This window comes from Bombus pascuorum, chromosome 14 (genome assembly GCF_905332965.1).
Source record: "Bombus pascuorum chromosome 14, iyBomPasc1.1, whole genome shotgun sequence".
Lineage (NCBI taxonomy): Eukaryota > Metazoa > Arthropoda > Insecta > Hymenoptera > Apidae > Bombus > Bombus pascuorum.
In genome coordinates this window covers 7,553,789-7,574,070 of record NC_083501.1, presented here as the reverse complement: position 1 = coordinate 7,574,070, position 20,282 = coordinate 7,553,789, and the positions used below count along the sequence as shown (strand labels likewise).

At 33.0% G+C, this 20,282-nt stretch overlaps 4 protein-coding genes across 8 annotated transcripts; 2 read left to right on the top strand and 2 right to left on the bottom strand.

Moving 5' to 3' along the window:
• Window positions 1-26: 26 nt before the first annotated feature.
• Window positions 27-2,307, top strand: LOC132913949 (beta-1,4-galactosyltransferase 7). The gene is made up of 5 exons (XM_060972643.1): window positions 27-1,041; window positions 1,102-1,316; window positions 1,413-1,636; window positions 1,718-1,864; window positions 1,959-2,307. Exons 1-5 carry the CDS (start codon window positions 939-941, stop codon window positions 2,248-2,250), a joined length of 981 nt encoding a protein of 326 aa, XP_060828626.1. The 5' UTR covers window positions 27-938; the 3' UTR covers window positions 2,251-2,307.
• On the bottom strand, window positions 2,241-7,292 carry LOC132913932 (uncharacterized). Of its 4 annotated transcripts, none has more exons than XM_060972606.1 (2): window positions 7,182-7,292; window positions 2,241-5,998 (listed from the first exon to the last, which is right to left on the bottom strand). In XM_060972606.1, exon 2 carries the CDS (start codon window positions 5,967-5,969, stop codon window positions 3,153-3,155), a length of 2,817 nt encoding a protein of 938 aa, XP_060828589.1. In that variant the 5' UTR covers window positions 5,970-5,998; window positions 7,182-7,292; the 3' UTR covers window positions 2,241-3,152. The 4 variants fall into 4 exon arrangements, with proteins under 4 accessions (XP_060828589.1, XP_060828590.1, XP_060828591.1 ...); XM_060972607.1 differs by lacking the exon at window positions 7,182-7,292 and adding an exon at window positions 6,858-7,175; XM_060972608.1 differs by lacking the exon at window positions 7,182-7,292 and adding an exon at window positions 6,304-6,766.
• On the top strand, window positions 7,206-17,635 carry LOC132913926 (huntingtin). Of its 2 annotated transcripts, XM_060972587.1 has the most exons (16): window positions 7,206-7,222; window positions 7,351-7,601; window positions 7,839-8,019; window positions 8,089-8,367; window positions 8,433-8,574; window positions 8,643-9,218; window positions 9,290-9,882; window positions 9,948-10,261; window positions 10,334-11,650; window positions 11,723-15,758; window positions 15,820-16,025; window positions 16,101-16,275; window positions 16,367-16,780; window positions 16,933-17,093; window positions 17,167-17,254; window positions 17,316-17,635. In XM_060972587.1, the coding sequence occupies exons 2-16, from the start codon at window positions 7,513-7,515 to the stop codon at window positions 17,412-17,414; spliced, it is 8,670 nt and encodes a 2,889-aa protein (XP_060828570.1). In that variant the 5' UTR covers window positions 7,206-7,222; window positions 7,351-7,512; the 3' UTR covers window positions 17,415-17,635. The 2 variants fall into 2 exon arrangements, with proteins under 2 accessions (XP_060828570.1, XP_060828571.1); XM_060972588.1 differs by lacking the exon at window positions 7,206-7,222 and having other exon boundaries at window positions 7,356-7,601; window positions 16,110-16,275.
• Window positions 17,141-20,274, bottom strand: LOC132913943 (pickpocket protein 19-like). The gene is given in 8 exon segments (XM_060972631.1): window positions 17,141-17,835; window positions 17,957-18,057; window positions 18,135-18,288; window positions 18,350-18,626; window positions 18,707-18,818; window positions 18,901-19,155; window positions 19,228-19,428; window positions 19,506-20,274. Coding segments are annotated over 8 exon segments (1,518 nt in total). The 5' UTR covers window positions 19,775-20,274; the 3' UTR covers window positions 17,141-17,686.
• Window positions 20,275-20,282: the final 8 nt, after the last annotated feature.

Here is a 20,282-nt window from a genome sequence, read left to right as displayed (position 1 = left end):
ATATTCTAATATTAATACAACATTTTCATTCACTTTTCATACATTTGTATTAATTTTAAAAGCTCACTAGTGATTATATAACTAATACAATTAATAAATAAGTTGAATATTGAAATTAATATCATTGCACATTTAGAAAATATAATTATAAAATTTACTTTATATATCATAGAATTATGATACGTAAAGTGATACTTTTGAATAATAAAATAATCAGTTAAAAATATATAGATAATCTCTTATTTTTCAAAAAAATAATATAATTATCTTTCCTCATTTCAATTATCAAATATTATAACACTACCGAATTGACTATCATAGCATTAAATAGTACAAGGCAAATAATCTTGCAATCAGTAATGAGTACAATGTCAGTAGTACAATTTGTTCTTCGGTAATGTAGTTAATTGTTTGTGTTATAACATAAATGCTTTATGTATGCTCAATTGAGCAACGTTGAACATTGATAATGTCCAGATTAAATTTTCGTATGTGTCATAATTGTGAATACGATCAATTAGAAAATATGTACATTTGGTGCAAAAAACGTATTCTTCTCGGTCCATTGACCGATGAATCTTTGGAAAACAAAGATAAAAAGTTTTGAAGAAAGATCTACTTTGTTTAAACAACCTATGAAAAATTATGTGAGAGCAACAAAATTTTGCTCGTAATTGCCTAATTTTTGTGCGTGATATCAAGGATACCTCACGTTTGACAAATCAAAGCAACTGTAATTTTTAACTATGCAAGCGATTTGTATTAATCTTAATCACAATCTACTGTAAATAGGAAAAAGGACAAAAGTATCAATGCTTTATAAACTTTCTTTGAATAAGAAAATGTTGCCATACTAATAAGTCTTTGTAAGACTGTTCAATGATTAATTTATGTATTTTTAAACTAAAGATACTTTACTTAAATACTTGTTATTCGGCATGGAAGTTGTTTGGAAGAATATAAAATTTAAATATATATTTGTCTGCATTTTAATTACATTTATTATTTCATGCCTGATAAGTATCGCACCTATAAGTATTGGTAAGTCTTTTATATACTTAATATAACAATGAATTACAAAGTGTTTAAATAAAATTTTAGATGAATGCAAATGTGAAATAGCTACACAATCAAGTCAATACAGTAATAATAAATGGCAGAGTAATGATAATAAAATTTACAAGAAAACCTTACATCGTTTAGCTATACTTGTGCCATTTCGAGATCGCTTTGAAGAATTACTGACATTTGCTCCACATATGAAAAAATTTTTAGATAAACAAAATATAAATTATCACATATTTGTACTTAATCAGGTACATTCTGGTTAATTTAATTATTAATAAAGTAAAACATGTTATTTAAATAATAATAATATAATATTAAAGTAATAATAATATGTATCTTTATAGGTTGATAGATTTAGATTTAATCGGGCGTCTCTTATAAATGTAGGCTTCCTTGAAATTAACAAAGAGTTTGACTATATAGCTATACATGATGTAGACTTGTTGCCTATAAATGATGAATTATTATATTCTTTCCCTAATAAGAGCCCATACCATGTATCTTCCCCAGAGTTACATCCTAGATATCATTATACAACTTTTGTTGGTGGAATATTACTTATTAAAAGGTTCTTATTATAATAGTTATTATTGTATAAAATACTTATAAATTCATGTAGATTAAATTAACAAGAAAAATATTTCTGCAGAGAACATTTTATACAAGTAAATGGAATGTCTAATAAATATTGGGGATGGGGTCTTGAAGATGACGAATTTTATGTTAGATTGAAAGAAGCTGGACTAAGTGTTGTAAGACCACAAAATATATCTACTGGAACACACAACACATTCAAGTAAGACACTCCGTAACAAATTTATATATACACTAAATATTAATATAAATAAATGTTCATGAATTAGTGATTGTATTACATTTATTTATTGTAGACATATACATGACAGAAACCATAGGAAGCGAGATATGATAAAATGTTATAATCAACGGGAGGTTACTAGAAAACGAGATCGTCAAACTGGCTTAAATAACGTTTCTTATAAAATACTAGGTATGATAACAATGACTATTGAAGATACTCCATTAACAGTCCTTAATATTTCTCTAATGTGTGATAAAATGATTACACCTTGGTGCGAATGTGATAAAATACTTGGATCCAAGGATGGAAAATCAAAGGAGAAAAAGAAAGTTAATAATAACAAGTCTGCCACTGGATTGTAATTATTCTAATAAAAATTGTGTTAAAAGAAAAAAGAATATATATACACATACGTATAATCAAGTGTATTTATTATTGTTATATTGTCTTCTACTTTATATTATTCAAATGAGACAAATACAGGGTGATCACTTTTCTAGTTATTTCCCAGTTACATGACATTATCGTCGCGGCACGCGACATTGCCTATAAATTAACCAACGAGAGAATCACCCTATATAATTTCTTAAAATTTATAATCATATTTTTAACATACTTATTAATATACTTATACATTACCTATGTCATATGTAGTATAAATATCTTCAGCGATGAAGTAATTAGATAGCATAAAATTTGAATATGCAGAAGTATTATTATACTATTATCTTTCTTATATCTTGTGTAAAAGATTTTAATTACTGTTTAATTACTCTGCCTCTTCTCTTTTTCAAATAACATAATCAAATTCATATACTTTTAACATTTTATAGATGCACAAATATTGGAGTATTATTTCCAGTGATAAATTTCGGAGAACATCAGAAACAAATTTGTTGCAGATCTGTCTTTCTTATTTTACTACTAAAATATAAATCTTGTCAACAATAAGCATGAAGTATTGTATAACTTTAAGATAGACCGATAGACCATTATGCAGAAAATTATTTATAAGCAATGATTTAATACTGCAATCAATCACTTAAAATGGTCTTTTATATTACACATATAATAATATTTGTACATATATATTTACATTTGAAGTAAGAACACTGAATTATACTATACAATAAATATAATTCTTAAGAGCACAATGGTACATATAGTACAATGAGAAAACAGATTTGACCTAAGTATTCATGATTTTAATATTACAGTTTTTAAGATGTAAAAAGAAAGATATAATTAAAATACAAAATTATGGCTACATAACTGCATTTAATTGCAGAATAAAATGTTCTCTCAATTCATTTGTACTAAAATCATCACCATCATTATTTTCATCAAAAATGTCTTGCACAGTTCCTGTCACAGTTTCTGCACTTTCATATTCAGTTGTTTTGCTAACTGAAGCTACATGTTCTGTGTCCTTTTCATCTATGTCAGATTCATTATTTGTATCATGAGCTTTTTTTGCTTTAATACTTATCTTCGTAGAATTTTGTGTCTCGTCCATATCACTTCTGTTAAGATCTGTAAAATCTTCAGTAAGAAGTTCTTCCGTTAAAGCTGGTAATGGTGGTAATGGAAACCCGTAAGAAAGCAGCTTATCATATTCATTTCTTCCATAAAGTTCCCAAATCTCTGTTGCCATGGATAAAACCTTTTCTGAAAATTCTTGTTTAGAGCTGTCTAGTAACATTTCGTTAAATTTGCACATTTTTTCATCCAAAAGCTTTCTTCTTCTCATAACAGTTTGCATATTTAACATTTTCCTTTTGTAAGTATTCGTGTTTTTTTCTGCTCTTTCAAGATATTTAGATGCTTTTTCCAATTTCCAGTTAAGTTCCTTTATTTGATTATCCTTTTGTTTAATTTGCCCTTCAAGCTTTCTTTTTTGCTGAGATGCCAATGTTACAGTTTTAGTTAATTTTTTATTCATTTCTTCAAAATAGTTTACTCTGTTTGATAAGTCTTTTATCAATCTTCGTTTCGATTCTAAATTTCTTTTATTAAGTATTGTAGATTGCATGTTACTTGATCTTGTATTAATTCTAGATGTTTCCACTTCTTTGATTTGCATTTCATGTCCTGTGGTTTTTATACTGTTTTCAAATTCTTTATAAATAATTAACTGGTCAGTTAACTGTGCAATTACATCCTCTTGAATTTGTATTCTTTCTAACAGATCTTCATAATCTGAGGAAACACAACTAGGATTATTTTCCAAGGAAGTTTGAACACCTTGTGTACAATTTTGTAATAGTGAATTAGTCCTTATCTTTTCTTCGTCATCAGAACATGTATGTTTGAAACAAGAAGGATAGTATGTTTTAGAACTATGAGTTGAATTGAAACTTGTAAACTCTCTGTCTTCATAAGGAAATTGATTCATTAGTGAAGTTTCTTTACTTAAAGGTACATACTCATTCTTTATTAGTGGATTATTAAAATCTCCATAAATAATACCTTTAAGATCTTTTGGTGTTTCTACTGTTATAACAGATGTAATGAGTGAATCATTTTCCTCAATTTTGGAAGCAGTACTGAATTCTTTAGATATTTGTGTTCCTGTTGTGTTAAATGATAACTCTTCAATAATTTCTGACACATCATCAGGATCGCCAGTTACTTTGATAACAAATTTATCAGTTTCCATTTCTGTATCATTTTTATTAATATCATTTGTTTGCTGAGAAAACAAAGGTAATTCATCTTTTATTTCTATTTCAGATGAGTCACTATTACTTGAAGAATTAATATCTTGATCTGAATTGCTTCTAAATGACTTCTTTATTGATCTCATTATTTCTTCCCTAGTTCTTCTCTTACGCTTCATAGCCGCTCTTATATTTGGTATAACATGAACTTCATCTTTAGTAAAATTTTCTTCTATATCTTCATTAAAAACCTTCTTTTCATCCTTAATATAAATCATTTCATCATTTTCCAATGCACTGTTATTCACTTTATTCATTTTTGATACAGTTTGTGATACAGATGTTTTTTCATCCCCACTTTCCGTACCAAATATTATTTCAACATTTTCTTCTTTATCTATAAGCATATGTCCAACTTCGTTTTTTATTGATAAATGATTTTTATTAACAGGCGAAGCAACTTTATAGTCATTAGTAGTAAATTCAACTTTATGATTATCAGTAGTAAATTCAACTTTATGGTTATCAGTAGTAAATTCAACTGTATGGTCATCAGTAGTAAATTCAACTTTTGTGTCTATTTTTTCTTCAATTTCACCTTCCTTTTGACTCTTAACCATCAACTTCTTCTCAATCTCATTTTTATAATTTTCATCTTCAGTAGATCCACCATCACAAATTTGTTTTAACTTCTCTTCAATTTCATCATAACTATCTTCAAGTGTGTTATGATCCATAACCTCTAATTTAATTTCTTCCTTTATAGTGTTATTTGATACTTGTGTAGTTTCTGAATTGTTCATAAATAAGGATAATTTAACTTCTTTTCTATTATTGTTTGGTTGAACTTTGAAACTGTATTGCTCCACTAAACTATTAATATCAGTGAGGTTATCCTCAGCAATCATCACAATATTTTGCCTTTGATGATTAACCTTAATGTTTTCTTTTGTCTTATCTTCTGTATATTTATGGGTATGTTTAAAATAATCTCTAGTAGTCTGTTGTATAGATAGTTCCTCAATCTCCTGAAAATCCAGATCTTTCTCTTCTAAATGTTCAATAGATGAATGCTCTGTATCATTTTCTGTATATTCTATGTTATATTCACCTTGCAGTAAGTTTTCACCTCTTTCACTAAATATCTTAGTTCTTTTTTTTGGTGATTTTCTAGTAGATGTCACATTAAATATAGAAGGAATTGCGTTCTTCTTCAGTCTAATTCTTCCACTTTGTGTTATAGACCATTCTTGAGGTTCAAAGTGTACATGACAAAGAAATGAGTTATTTGATGGTTCCCAATCAGCTCTAGCAACACGCTCTTGCCAAATTTTTCTATACTTTGGATCACGTGGAAAACATTTCATAATATAACCTTTCTCACTACGATTGTTGCAGCCAACTGCTGCACAGCCTGGCATATTTAGACATCCAGAACTTGTTAAGGTTTCTGCAAATTATAGATAATAAATTCATAACACTAAGATGAACAACTCAGTTTTTTAAATCTAACCTAATTAACAATATATTTCCATATTAACATATAAGTTAATCAAAATTAATATTTATTTTCATATATAATATGTATATCAGTTGATTTAAAAATTTAATAAGTTTAATTATACATAGCATAATTTAAACAAATATTGAATACAGAAATAATGCATAATGTAGATACGAAAACATATTTTTTACTTTTCTAAGAATAAATTTAACCAAAAGATATTTAAAAGTACTTTTTCACGTGATGCAAACCTTTGTTCTTGAGTTGTAACTACTGATCGAAAGGGTTGACTCGGTCGTATGCAAAACATTCTAAAAATTAAGCTATTCAAACGATGTATTACGTTTTATAGATGCGAATAAATTTAAAAGCTTCTTATATAAATAGTTAGATTGTTAAAACTTAAAGGAATACAAATATTTCTTGAATACTATAAATCTTCTGCCGGCAATGTATGGTGTAAAAAAAACCGAAACCCGTGCACCTCACCCATTAATTCTATTCAAGGTCTATTATTACAGGTTACAACTTGTAAATTTACTATGTTATTTACTAATTTCGTGTGATCAATATCGACGCAAATATACAAAAAAAAATATACAAAGTTAAACAGCCAGACAATGATAAACTTGGGTTGAGATGTATTTCTCGCTACGCAATGGAAATGTCTGGACGTAATATGGCTACCTCGAAAATCGAATAATAAATAGGTTAATTCTTAACTCACGTTATCGAATAAAATTAAATATATTTTCTATCAATACCAATGTAGTCTCTATACATCATTTAATCTTATTATACCTGCCTTTTGAATTCTATTTTCAAGTCATTATATGTCATCTTTATTGAAGGTGCACAAAAAAATAAAAGTTTTATAATAACCTGCACATTATGTGCATTACCAACTATACTGCACTTTGAAAAATTGATCACTCTAATTATGTATGAACACTTATTTTTATATTCATCACATGGTGCACTACATCGTCTACATCCACCGTTTCATATTGTTTTATATTACATCGTTTAAATAAATTCCACGTGGAATATTTTCTTATTTTGTTTTGTATTGATATAGTTTAAATAAATTGTTTCCAAGTTCTCAAGTAAAAATAAAGATTATACATACATTGCATTCATTTTATCCTTTATTGTGGAACGATAGATAGGGTTAGTATCTGAACAGCGGTTCTTTCACTTAAGCTTAAGAGTAACGGCAAATACGCATTAAACGTCTATTTCACCAATTTTCTTATGCCTCGTTCTTTTGTATAATTGAAGTGAGCAATTGCTTTTAGTGTGACGTTTGAATCGCAAATAAATATATTACAGAGCAGCATGTAGTTTTCTGCGTACGATGTGTCTGTCATAAATTCGGCCTACATTATCAAAATGTAATTTGTCAAAACTGATTGATTTATAAAAAGTGAGGAAAGATTTATTAATAAATATTTGGCAAAATGACAACATTAAATAACGTGTTAAAAGCTATAGAAGCTTTAAAATCAGCTCAAGAGTCAAACACTCTTCTGTCAGATTCGAACGCAAGGTACAAGAACAAATTACTTTTTTCATTTAATAATTAAAATGATCGTATGAATAAAATAGTGCAAAACTTTTTAATTGAATACATTATTTTTGTTTATATAGTTTATAGCTAAATACCTGCAATAAAATTTTGTATAATTTGTAAAATTAGGACTTATATAGTTATCATAAAAAATTAATAAAAATTATGGAATGTAGTATGTTACAAAATTTAATATATCCTTTATTTCAATAAAAGGAAAGATAAATTAACATGTTGCATGACAATAACAGAAGGAATATGTTCACCAACTGTCAAACTAGCAACCAAGTTTCCTCAGGTACTTAGTCTTTCAATTGAAACTTTACTGACACTGTGTAATGATGATGAATCTGATGTCAGAACGGTAGCAGATGAAACATTAAATAAAATTATAAGGGTATAGATTTATATTTCATAATCTTTGATATTAAAGTTATAGATGTTTTAATAGTATTTTATTTTAAAGGCAATGGCTGATAGTAATATTATTAAAGTTCAAATAGAACTTTACAATGCAATAAAAAGGAATGGACCTGCTAGAACATTGAGAGCTGCTCTTTGGAGATTTGGTCTTCTTAGTCATATGATACGCCCTACAAGAGGAAAAGCATACGTATCTAATTTGATACCATGTATAGTAACTATTGCACATCGTTCTGAGGAATCTGTAATTGAAACGCTATCACAATCATTACCATTAATTATGAAAGCACTAGGGCCATTTATGACAGATAATGATATCAAGGTAATTTTCTTTTATTTTAATACTTATAATATAACTATGCATCCATGCCCATGCCTCTTTTTCAGACATTATTGAAAGCATTCTTTGAAAATATATCCTGTGTACAAGCAGCATTTCGTAGAGCTGCAGCAAATATGATTTTAGCAACATGTTTGAATTGTCGCAGACCACAGTTTTTTTTAAATTATGTACTGAAGCATCTTTTAGGTAAACTTATGAATGTTATACTAGTACAGGTAACATACTTTTTACTAATTAAATGTTATTTTTCATAGGTACTATAGTGCCTATAAGTGAAGATGAGAACCGTATAGCAGCTATTATTGGTATATTTGGTTGTATAAGAATAATTTTACCACATATATGCAATCCATCAGAAGATCCAGATGATGACACAGTAGAGACAGATAGCTTGTTACAAATTTATGAACTATGTTTACATTATACAAAATGGCATTCTGATCATAATGTTATAAATGCTGTTCTGGAGACACTGACTCAGTTTTTGAAGTCACCTCCAAAAGTTCTAGTACCATTATTATTATCAAATCAAGGTATAACACAGAGCAAAATAGCAGTGAATCAAAATGAAATGATCTTATCATTAAGTCAAGCAAGCACATCTAGTGCTGCAACTGCTTGTGGAGAAAATTCCGATTATACCTTAAATTTACTTGATTCTGATATACCTGAAATAAATCCAAAGATAGAAAAGTGGATGTTAGATTCTGAGACTATACCTCCTTTGATGGAAAATGTACAAATTCCAAAGGAATGCATAAATAATATTGTAGAAATGAAAGGAAAGATTTTAGAAAATTATAGTGATTTGAAGATCGGAGTCATTGACAGTAAGAGAAAAAGTGTAGTATAGAAAGGATATGCATCATTTGAAGAAATAATTGTATTACATTTATTCCAGATGAAATGATCGAAGAAGGTAGTGATGTTGGAAGTGAAATAGAAAAATCGGAGAAAGTTTATTCGAGTTTACAAAACGAACCAAGAGACGTGGATTATGCCGAAGAAATCTCATGTTCTACTGCATCTCTTAAGAAACTATCTTTAGATTTTTCGTTACGAGAAATAGACGTTGGAACTTTTACAGATCCTGATATACCATTAAAATTCTGTTGTCGTTATTTGGTCTCATCTTTCCTCTTAACTGGCAACATTGGTCATGTAATACCAGATAAATATTTTCGTGTTAGTGTAAAGTCTCTTGCTTTAACTTGCGTGGCTTATATTTTGAAACTTTGTCCGAATCTATTTATAATACCTGTTGCCAAAGAACCGAATTCTAACGAGAATAAACAAATGATAACGGATATCTTATTATTTGCAAGTCATCCAGATCCTCAAATTAGGGGTAATATATCAATTATTATTGGTACATTCCTGAAATCTGTATATACTCAATATGGAGGTTCTTTTAAAAAATTTGAGGCAGAGATCACTGATAAAAACTTATGTGGAATTATATCACTAGACAATTTAATTAAATTACTTTTGAAGGTAAATTCTCTCATATATTAGAATATGATTATTCGAAAATTTTTATGAGCATATGTTTAAAACAGGGATTAGAAGATGATTCTGCTACCACATGTCGACAAACATTAACAGCGTTCAGTTTATGTCTACCAGAGTTGTTAGAGTCTGTTGACAATAAATATGGAATCACTGTGTTAACTGTATTACCTCAGCTAGTAAAGAATCCATATTTTCTGGTAAAAGTTAAATTAGTGGAATTATTGAGTGAGATATCGTATGTTACTATAGAACATATAACTGGTGGATCAATGTTCCAAGAACATTTTATCAATGTTATTGTAACTCTGCTAGGTGACCAAGATCAAAGAATTAGGCATGCAGCATCAGATGCTATTGTAAAGTAATTATCGGAGTTTATATCTTTTGTTTATCAAGTTTTAGGTCTCCTCAATTAACATAACTTTTTTTTTAGGAGTATTCCTTTATTACATTTCCAACAACCACACGATGATGTTATTACGCGAAAGGCCATACAATACACGGAGCAATATATGAGTGCAGTTACCCGGAGTTCAGTAGAACTATCCTCTTGTCAAGAGAAACAAAAGTTCTTTATAAATACGTCTATACAGCCATTTGCAGCTTTAAACTTCCATAACTCGACGAATTATCGTCCAAATGTAGAATATTCGTTGTCGATTGTAATCAACATGTTGGCTGAGATTCTTGGAGTACAGTCATCAAAGTATTTAGTGTATGGCTGTTGTGAAGCTCTGTTTCGTTTAAGCGATGTATATAATACTACAGTATATATTAGAGGATGGGATTGTATTTCACCTAAAACATTGTTGAAAAGGTCTCATAAAAAGAACGGTAGTCGATTAGATATTAGCGAATCAAATTTCACAAGCGACATGATGCCATCGTCCGTGAGCAACAGCCTTTTATCTTTGGCTTTACCCTTACTATCGTCGTCCCCTATAAGCTTAGACTTGTTAACGCATAAACATTTGGTACTTCTTGCTGGCAATCTTGCATCAGGCTTAGCATTTTGCAATTTTAAACCCAATGATCCAACTAAAACGTGGTGGGGCACGTTTAAGGATAAACAAATAGAGTTGTTGTTAACACATATTACAAGAGTATTAAATATATTTGTTCATATAATCGACGACGTGCAATTGACACAAACTAGTACAAAAACGGCGTTATCGTCTTTATCATCTACGCAAACGTTATCGCCGAAAAAGAAGATAATAATGTCTGAACCGAAATTGAAAGAGAAAGGAGAAAAATTTGGAAGCTTGAAATTTATAAAAGAGCAAATGGGTGCGTTTGTTTCGACACCGCATTATATGAAAATGTATGAAAATCTTAAAGCAGCGCATTTGAATTACCTAGCCACACTTGAACCGCATGCTAGCGAAATGTATTTATCTTTGTTAAATGCGATTCTAGATGTTCTTTCGCAAATTCTTGAAATTATATCAGTCAACGAAGCAGCTCAAATAGCAGAAGAAATTCTACATTATCTACAAAGCACTGTCGTATTATCTCCCACTGCAACCATCCAGTGTGTTCAACAATTGCTGAAGTGTTTATTCAGCACAAACGTGTATGCACAATGGAATGAATTAGATATACAGAAAAATTCAGACAGAATAACTGTACTATGGGATGACGTTAAAGGATTTTATAATCATTGCTTTCAAACTCCTGCAAGGCAGATGGCAAATACTATAAAATCCATGGGAAACAATTGCAGAGGTGAAAACGAACCAGATACCGGGTAACTTTGTATTCTTGTATTGTAACTTGTATTTGTTTGTATAGATTACTATACACAGTTATTTTATTTCAGATGGGTAGGTCTGTTACATAGAAAAGGTGATAGAAAATTCTCTTCTATTTTTAAGAATTTATCGCGATCGTCTGATCAAAAAACCTCTGTAGCTTCGTTCATTCGTCTTTTTGAGCCAATGGTTATAAAATCATTAAAACAGTACACTGTAACAAGTAGCGTGTCATTACAGTGTCAAGTATTGATGCTACTCAGCCAGCTAGTGCAATTAAGAGTCAACTATTGTTTGCTGGATTCTGAAAGAATATTCATTGGATTTGTATTAAAGCAGTTTGAATTTATTGAAGAAGGTCACGTGAAGCAAACGGAGGATCTATTGCCAAAGATTTTCAACTTTTTAGTTCACTTGTCGTATGAAAAAAATCATTCGAAAGCTATAATAGGAATTCCAAAGATAATCCAATTATGCGATGGACTTATGGCAAGTGGTCAACCAGCGCTCACGCACTGTATACCAGCCCTGACTCCAGTCGTAGAAGATGTATTTTTAATTAGAAACGCAAGTTCAAATCCGACAGAGCAAAGAGAGCTTGAGACAACAAGAGAAGTCCTAATTTCGATGCTTTTACGTCTTGTAGAATATTACCAAATCATTGAGCTCTTGGCATTATGTTTAACGGAGTCTAGATTCAGCGGAGATGGTAACGGAGAAGAAAAATGGCGAAGATGGTCTAGACTGACAATGGACTCTGTTCTTCCTATGCTGGCAGCAGGGAAAGTTCGAATAGAATCGGAGAAAGCACACGTGGCTTTGATTAAATTATTCGCAGCTATTTCTCCCACGGTCTTTAGACCAGTCGACCCTCTTTTAAAGGTACTTCTCGTTAAACCAGACTCTCTGGATACTTCAGATTTGAGACTAAAACGATGGTTAGGAGTGGTAAATGTTGTTCTGTTATCTTTGATCGCGTGCTCGAAAGAGGAAGCAATGCTTGCGCGACTTTCCGATCTCAGTTCGAACATGTCCGAACTATCCCACTCGTTTCTTCATCCAAAATCGTCTTCTCAAACCATGGATCCTTTGAACGTTTTGGACAGTCAATCAGCTGAAGTACCGCCAGAAAGAATATTAGCTAGATTTATATTTAAGGTTATTAACTTGGTAGGCTGCAAGGTTTACAATCTTCTTGGATTGGTCGATCATAAACTCAGCGATCCATATATCGCATTTTCCGAATCAATGGAGAATGATTACTACTTGATCCACCAATTTGCATTTTTCTTGCAATTATGCATTCACATGTTCGAATCTGGCAGTCACTGCAAAGTGGCAAACGCTGTTATACAAATGATTCAAGGTCGAAATGTTCTTGAAGAGGAGAAGCTGCCGATCTCCGATTTGAACTATTTAATGTTGAACATTGGAAACGAGTGTCCAACGTTAACTTGCCAGTGGGCCTATTTAATGACTTTATTAGGGTACAATGAAATGACTTTTTGGTCTAAAATATTGGGTACTCGTCGGACAGAATACGTCGTGCATTGTTCTCCAAATGAAGAGAAAAACGTTGACCATGACAGCAGCATTAACATTCAAATTATTAGAAAAGGTGGCATAATATTATTCTGCGATTACGTCTGCGAGAATCTGTGCGATGCAGAGCCCTTAACGTGGTTGTTAGTTAATCATACGGAAGAGACAGTAAATAGTGCCATCGAGTCTCCTGTTAGAGATCTCTTGACGACAGCTATACACAGAAATTCTGCAGCTAGTGGATTGTTGGTACAAGCGATTGCGACAAAATGCACAGACTTGTCACAACCCAGTTTCGTCAAGCGACTCTTGGAATGTATAGAAGGTGCTCATCATTCGCAAAGCGGAGCTGTTTTAATGACACTGATACCGAGATTGTTATCCACCAAGTATCTGGCTTTGTCGAGAATGGCGGCGAAAATAGCTAGTCGAAGAGTAGAAATTTTATTAACTACACCTGCAGCTGATGCGATGAAGCAATTATCAAAAGAAGATTTCACCAAAATCATGGAGATTCTGCAAGTGACCAAGCTTGCTAAGAAACACGGTGGATTAGTTAGTCTGTTGAATAAATTTGGAGTACAGTATTACGACTTGTCCCCTCTAGAACTCGACCAATGTAGACCATTTAATCCATCCACCGTGAAAAGTATTCAACTGGATCGTAATTGGTTTTTGTCTCAAGTGAAATTACGATGTTGTAGTTCAAGTGCTAGTCACAATTTATCAGAAGCAGCGCAGTTACTTAGGGTTTTGGATTTCGAAGATTGCCTCGGTATCCTGTCTTCCAAAGAGTTTAATATCTCCATATTGAAACCCTGCATAATATTGGGTGTACGAATTAGCGTGGAGAAGTGCCAAAAATTAGAATTTGGTGTAGCGCAGAACGAAAAGGATTTTAATTTCGAGACTAGTCCCTTATACAGCGCCGCAAAACAGAGTTTACTGGAGCACGTTCATTATGTCACTGATTTAATGCCAAAACCACATCATATTTACAATCCAACGCAATCTAACGGCAATTCGAGAGAATTGAAGTATGCGCATCGTTTTCATGAACTTTTAAACGAGTTTGTATATTGGGATGTACTTTTTATGTTGATACCCGCTGTGAAGATATACATGAAGACATTGCCAAAGCTAGCCAAGTATAATCTAGCGAAAATCGATAAAAAATCCGAAGAAGATCTAGCCAAATTTGCAATACTATGTTTAGAACTAACACACTGGATGGTACACTGTGATGAGAACAAAATTAAAAAGTTAAGACCAAGGAACATGGAGCTTGCGTTAAGCTGTGCATCAGAAATTCTAAAACATCCTGGTCCAAGTAAAATTTTTGGGGAAAACGCAAAGTATTCGTGGGTTTGTAGTGGTGCTGCTTCACTCAAGAAAATAGTAGAATACCTGTTGACTACTGTGGACGTTTTGCCAGTTATAGGTATACGTGCTTTAGAACCAGCGCTAGAAGATGAGGATACCAGAGACTTTGCTCGTGCTTGCATGCGAATGGCCGATCTGGTCGCTTGGTTGGAACAATGTCAAAAGAAACAGTTATCCACAAATATTCCACGCTATTTGTTTCACACGATACAAGATTTAATTGTAAGTATCAGTCGTCAACCACTGGTAAATTCATATATCTTAACACCACCGTTAGTTTGGAAACAAAACTGGAATGTCGTTGGTTCTGGTCCGACCAAATGTTACTTCCCGTTATTATCTTCGGAGTCGAATCTCCTTCAGGAGGTGGAAATTTTGGAGCAGTTCATTTACAGGATAAACCTGTTAGGCTGGGTCTCTCGGTTGCAATTTGAAGAGATATGGATGGCTCTCTTAGGAGTGCTTAATCTTTCACAAAACGAGAACGTACCCGTAGAAGATATCCCAGCGTTGATTCAAGCAAGTAGTTTAGCTGTACAGGCGATTACAAAATTATTATTAAATACTTTGCTTCTTCCTTATCCTGGCAACCCAAGAGCCAGCACTGTGATTCATTATCCGAGAGATCCTCAGCTCTCGGTTCATAAGGTCAGTTCTCAAAAATTGTACGCGATTCAAGATCTGCTCACGTGGAAGTACGAATGCATGAACGACTCAGAGATGATCGATGGCTTGAACATGGATCACATCTTCCATCGAGGAAACGTAGAAAGAGTTGCGAACTTGAACAAGTATACATATAGCCAACTTTCCGTTTCTTATTTGTGGTCGCTGTGTAACTTGTATGAGGACAAGTTGAGCGCCTCTGTCCTCAATTTGAAGAACAGAAGAAACGACGCGTTAATGTCCGCGTCACTTGATCTGGATTCCTGCCTTCGTTTCTTGATAGAACTTTATACGTCTTGGATGTCTCCGCAAGCTGTTACACCGATACAATTGCTCACAGAGGTCGTTAAGTCTATTCTAGCAATTTCGGAGTTGTTCGTTGAAAGAACCCAGTATCAGTGGATGTTGGACATGTGTCTGGAATTGTCGAGAATTCATCCAACAGAGAATGTCATTTTACATCAGTACTTGGTAGTTTCCGTGTGTAAAGCTGCTGCAGTATTAACACCGTTGGTATGTATTCTTCAAAAATATATTTTGCAAGCTTAACACAGTTAGGATTTCATTTTTCCAGGACTTTGAAACGTTAGACAAAGTTAAGCGTCTAGTAGACACGAATCTGAAATCGAGCTTCTTACCTGCGAAGGTATCCGCCCTTCACGGTTCGTTGTATCTGTTGCAAAGCGCTGTGCTCGCAAATTGCGAAGAGACGATGAATATTATTCATCCATTGGCAATAGAATACATACAGAAACATTTGGACGCGCAAGATTTGAACGGGTAAATCACACAAATTTCTATTGTGTATTCTACAACACATGTGCTTTGTTGAAATTAATTACTCATCTAATTTAGCGTGTTAAGACAAAGTGAAGAGCATCAGGGTGTAATGTGGGCTTTGGTATTCTTTTTATTGGAACATGCCGAAGATACTCCACCAGACACGGAAGCGCCAGCTGTGTTAGAATTAGTCCTTAATTTACTTACATCACAAAATATTTCTTGTAGCTTACATCAAACACTCTTGCAGGTATGCTATTGGATACTCGTGTAATACTATGTATTTGTTAAATGTTCAAATTATGTATACTTGTAATGTTGTACGTATGTAATCGATTTAGGGGCTCGAGCGACTTGTAGCAACCAAAAGCGTGATTGGAAAGGTAGCCGAACAGATAGTAAAAGTTGCGATCGATCGCTTAAAACAACCTAGTCCTATGTTATCGCTGCCAGCGTTGCAATTGTTATTGACTTGCATGTATACAGAGGCAGCAGATAGATTGAATCAACCGGAAACAGAGGAACCATTACCAGATGCCGAACCAGAAGCATTGGTTCGATCCATAGAGCGCGCTTCAGCGATTTTCGATAAGATCAGGAGAGGACACTCCATGGAAGTGGAGCTTCTATGTACAGTTTTGTCCGGTGTGCTCGGAGATTTCTTCCCACCGTCGGAAATCTTGACCAAAGTCATAGGAGAATTTTTGTCGCCGCAACAACCTCATCCGCGGCTACTTGCCGCCGTTGTTTTTAAAGTTTGTATTGCCGATGCGAACGCATAGCGATATACTAAAAATAATTGAGTATTAACATTATCGTTGATTGGCTATTTTATGCAATTGATCAGCAATACGTTAAATTACGAATAATTTAAAGCAATAAGATGATTTTTCTCCTCTTTCTGTAGGTATGCGAACGAGCGTGCACTTGCGCGCAAATGGAACTTCTTCAAGATTGGGTTGTATTTAGTTTGCCAAACTTTATTCAGAGTTTACCTATTACAATGTCGACATGGTGCTTGTCTTGTTTTTTTATCAGTGCATCCACAAATCATTGGCTGAGAGCTTTGTATCCTTTCACAATTCCGATAGTTTGTCAAATATATTCATTTATTAAAAACTTTTCTTAACAATCTACTCAGGTTTCCATATATTCAATCAAGGATTGGAAAATACGAATACGAGGATAAGAAGATATTGTGCATCGCTGCTTCGGACTTCTATCGAAAGGTATGAAATTTTATGATAAAGTCAGCGCGTGATACCAAATAACGTGGTCACTTTTCAATAGTTATCTAAGGACACTCAGAGGGAAGCTTTCGTGGAAACTTTCGAAGCAGCAGCAAAGGAACCTGGAACTCCGTTCAGTGACATTTTAGCGTCCTTCTAGCTAGTCTTATGATCGATTGTGTCGATATGGGAAAGTTAAATCAAAACGAGAAGTATTCATCGTAATTCTGCTCTTGAGTCTCTTTGTAAATTGATGTACAATCATTGCACGATCTTGACTCGTTGCGTGTACAGTTGTATGTGTATGTAATGATATTTATTTTACATCTGTCCTGTCGGAAAGAGGTAACAATGTTTACAATAAACAATATTTTTTAAATACTTCGCGTTTGTGCATCTCGAATTCTCCTTCCTCCGAAGATAAAGATGTTCTTAGTTAGATATACCGATTGCCCTTTTCTTGCGTCTCTGTTTCATTCGTTTCACGTAAAAGTACAAATGTATGGTGCCATAATAGAATATTTCAACGAAGGATAGTACACTGGCTCCCATAAACAATCCTGCTGCTCCTCCAACACCAGCTGTAACGAATTTGTTTGTTTACAGAAATGTTTATTTCTTTATATTAATTTTTTTTAATATTTGATTAATGTACTGCAAACGATAGCATAAATATCTACATATTTATTCACGGATACGTACTTAGAAAATCGTTAAACCCGTACAACAATGCTCGGTGATAGATAATTTGCGGAAGCTCGACGATTAAAGTCATAACAGACATATTTATCGGTGTATCGGTTCTGAAACAATCCAAGAATTCTATTTTCCTATACATGCTTTATCTCTAATCGTAATATGAATTAATCTCGATAAGTACAGTTCGGTGTTTTCACTATCTCTGATTTGATAGGTAAAGATATTGCAATTTGGAGTGCATTCGCAAGAACGGGGTGGATATTGGAACAGAAAAAGGCTCTGCTTCGCTTTTCCGATACATCGAAGTTGCGTGGCATTGCAAGTGTCTACACCCTCTGTAAAATTAAATTTATATTTATTCAATTTTTCTATTACGTCGATTTTAATATTACCAACCAATGGGCCTGGCAAAATGTGGACGACAATTGCATTTATCCAGTATCACTTTCATCCTACATTCGATGGTGCACATATTTCTCGTATACACTGGCCACGTTTTTAAACCACCGTCGTTGTTAGTTTTGCAATTTCTTTGATGAGCACGAAGCTCTTTAACGTTTGGGTTCATATTAATCTGAGTTATCGACATGATGGCACGTTGCAGCATCTTTGGTTTTATCCATCTCATTGGAGTGTTGTATATTATCAGCTCAAAAGGATCAGATGCGGCGATCTGCAGCACCAAAAAAAAAAAATACTTTGTTGCCGATATTTTATCATATCTTTATTTTCAAAACATATAGAAACTCGTACCAAAGCCATATGCTCCACGGCGAAATTTTCTTGTATGCCATCGATGTTGTAATCGTACAATGGTAATTTTTCTGGTATAGGAATAATGGTCCAGTTGTCGTTCTTCCAGTAGCTTGTTCCATATGAAAGAATCATATGTTTGAGTTGATTTAATGTTAATTTAACAGGAAGAGGACATTAGAGAAGTTACCAACTTTAAAGTAGCATAGATTGCGAAGATGCTCCTCGTTGTTAAGCACGCGCCTCTTTCTGTCATTACCCATGTTTCATAAGGGTCGTTCCCTTTCAGAATATTCGGAGAAATATCGTTCTTCAAGTCGTAAAGTATTTCTAGTCACTTGTTCGCTGGAACTTCGTCGAAGATAGGTGTATTCATCATATTTTCATAAGTGACGTTGCCAAGAAAGACGAAGAACTCTTCTGCCTCTGGTGTGTGTTTAATACCGTGTCTAGATGTGCAACGTATTTAGTAAAAAATATTTCATTTCATCCAGATATTATCGTAAGAATAAAGATCCTACTTTTTGAATACATATGGAATCTTCTTTAGTTCCACACTTGGTACCGGGCAAATAAACAGCGCTGGTTTCAATGTTACAAATTGGTCCCGATCAGTATCCACCACGATAACCGTAGCATTATTCTGGCAACGATTCCAGAGTAGAAACGACAAGAAGATCAGGCACAATAGAGCTCCAAGAATGCAGAAGACGGTGAGAAATCTTATAAGACGTATATTTCGTAAATTATATTGCAATTTTATTATCTCGTTGGTTTGGATATTGTCGAAGGTACTTACATCTCAACGGGATGTCTATTTGGTGTTACCAAATGATTTAAGCCATGTACAGACGAAGAACTCGCAAATTCTACAAAATATTTTCCTGCGTTCGATTTCGCACTGATAATTGGCATGCCGATATGATTTGGATAATGTTCGAATACGGATTTCTTTTGTTTCAACGTAGCTCCCCAACGAGATTGGAAGTCCGGTAATATCTCATTTTCGTAGAAATAATTATTTTTCTCCTGTGTCTTCTCCGATATATTTTTCGGTATTTTTGACATGCCTTTTCGTTCGCGGGTCACTCTTTCTTTCGATCAAATCCACGCGAATGGATATTAAAGTAAATGTTTGTAATAGAGAAAAAGATTCGTGTTATAATCATTCTCTATCTAATTCGTTGGCATTTCCATCGATCGATGAGAGACACTGCACGCGATGCTTCTATTAATTATGAATGATAACGTAATAAGGTAGGATCTATAATAAAGATAATACAGCAGTTCGAGTCCTCGTGATCTATATGATAATTAATTCGCAATGAAACACGTACGTATATGTTAATACAGGCGATAAAAAAGATTTGTATCACAAAAAAGTTTATTGCAAAAACAATTCTCGATCCTCCCCTTTACTCGCAGTGTTTATCGCGAATATTACAAATTTTTATTTTATATTCTAAATATTCCAAATGTTTCCAGTGCCTACTTTAGCGCTGGATTCAAAGACAGTGCGAGTCAATTCTTTTTTTTTTCAACACACGTTCCGTGCTTTTTATATCAGAACACGAAC

Coding starts and splice junctions, on each gene's coding strand:
- LOC132913949 (XM_060972643.1), top strand. CDS start 939: ATGGAAGTTGTTTGGAAGAATATAAAATTTAAATATATATTTGTCTGC. Junction 1,042..1,101: donor TATCGCACCTATAAGTATTG/GTAAGTCTTTTA, acceptor ATAAAATTTTAG/ATGAATGCAAATGTGAAATA. Junction 1,865..1,958: donor GGAACACACAACACATTCAA/GTAAGACACTCC, acceptor TATTTATTGTAG/ACATATACATGACAGAAACC.
- LOC132913932 (XM_060972606.1), bottom strand. CDS start 5,969: ATGCCAGGCTGTGCAGCAGTTGGCTGCAACAATCGTAGTGAGAAAGGT.
- LOC132913926 (XM_060972587.1), top strand. CDS start 7,513: ATGACAACATTAAATAACGTGTTAAAAGCTATAGAAGCTTTAAAATCA. Junction 15,759..15,819: donor CTGCAGTATTAACACCGTTG/GTATGTATTCTT, acceptor TCATTTTTCCAG/GACTTTGAAACGTTAGACAA. Junction 16,276..16,366: donor TACATCAAACACTCTTGCAG/GTATGCTATTGG, acceptor TAATCGATTTAG/GGGCTCGAGCGACTTGTAGC.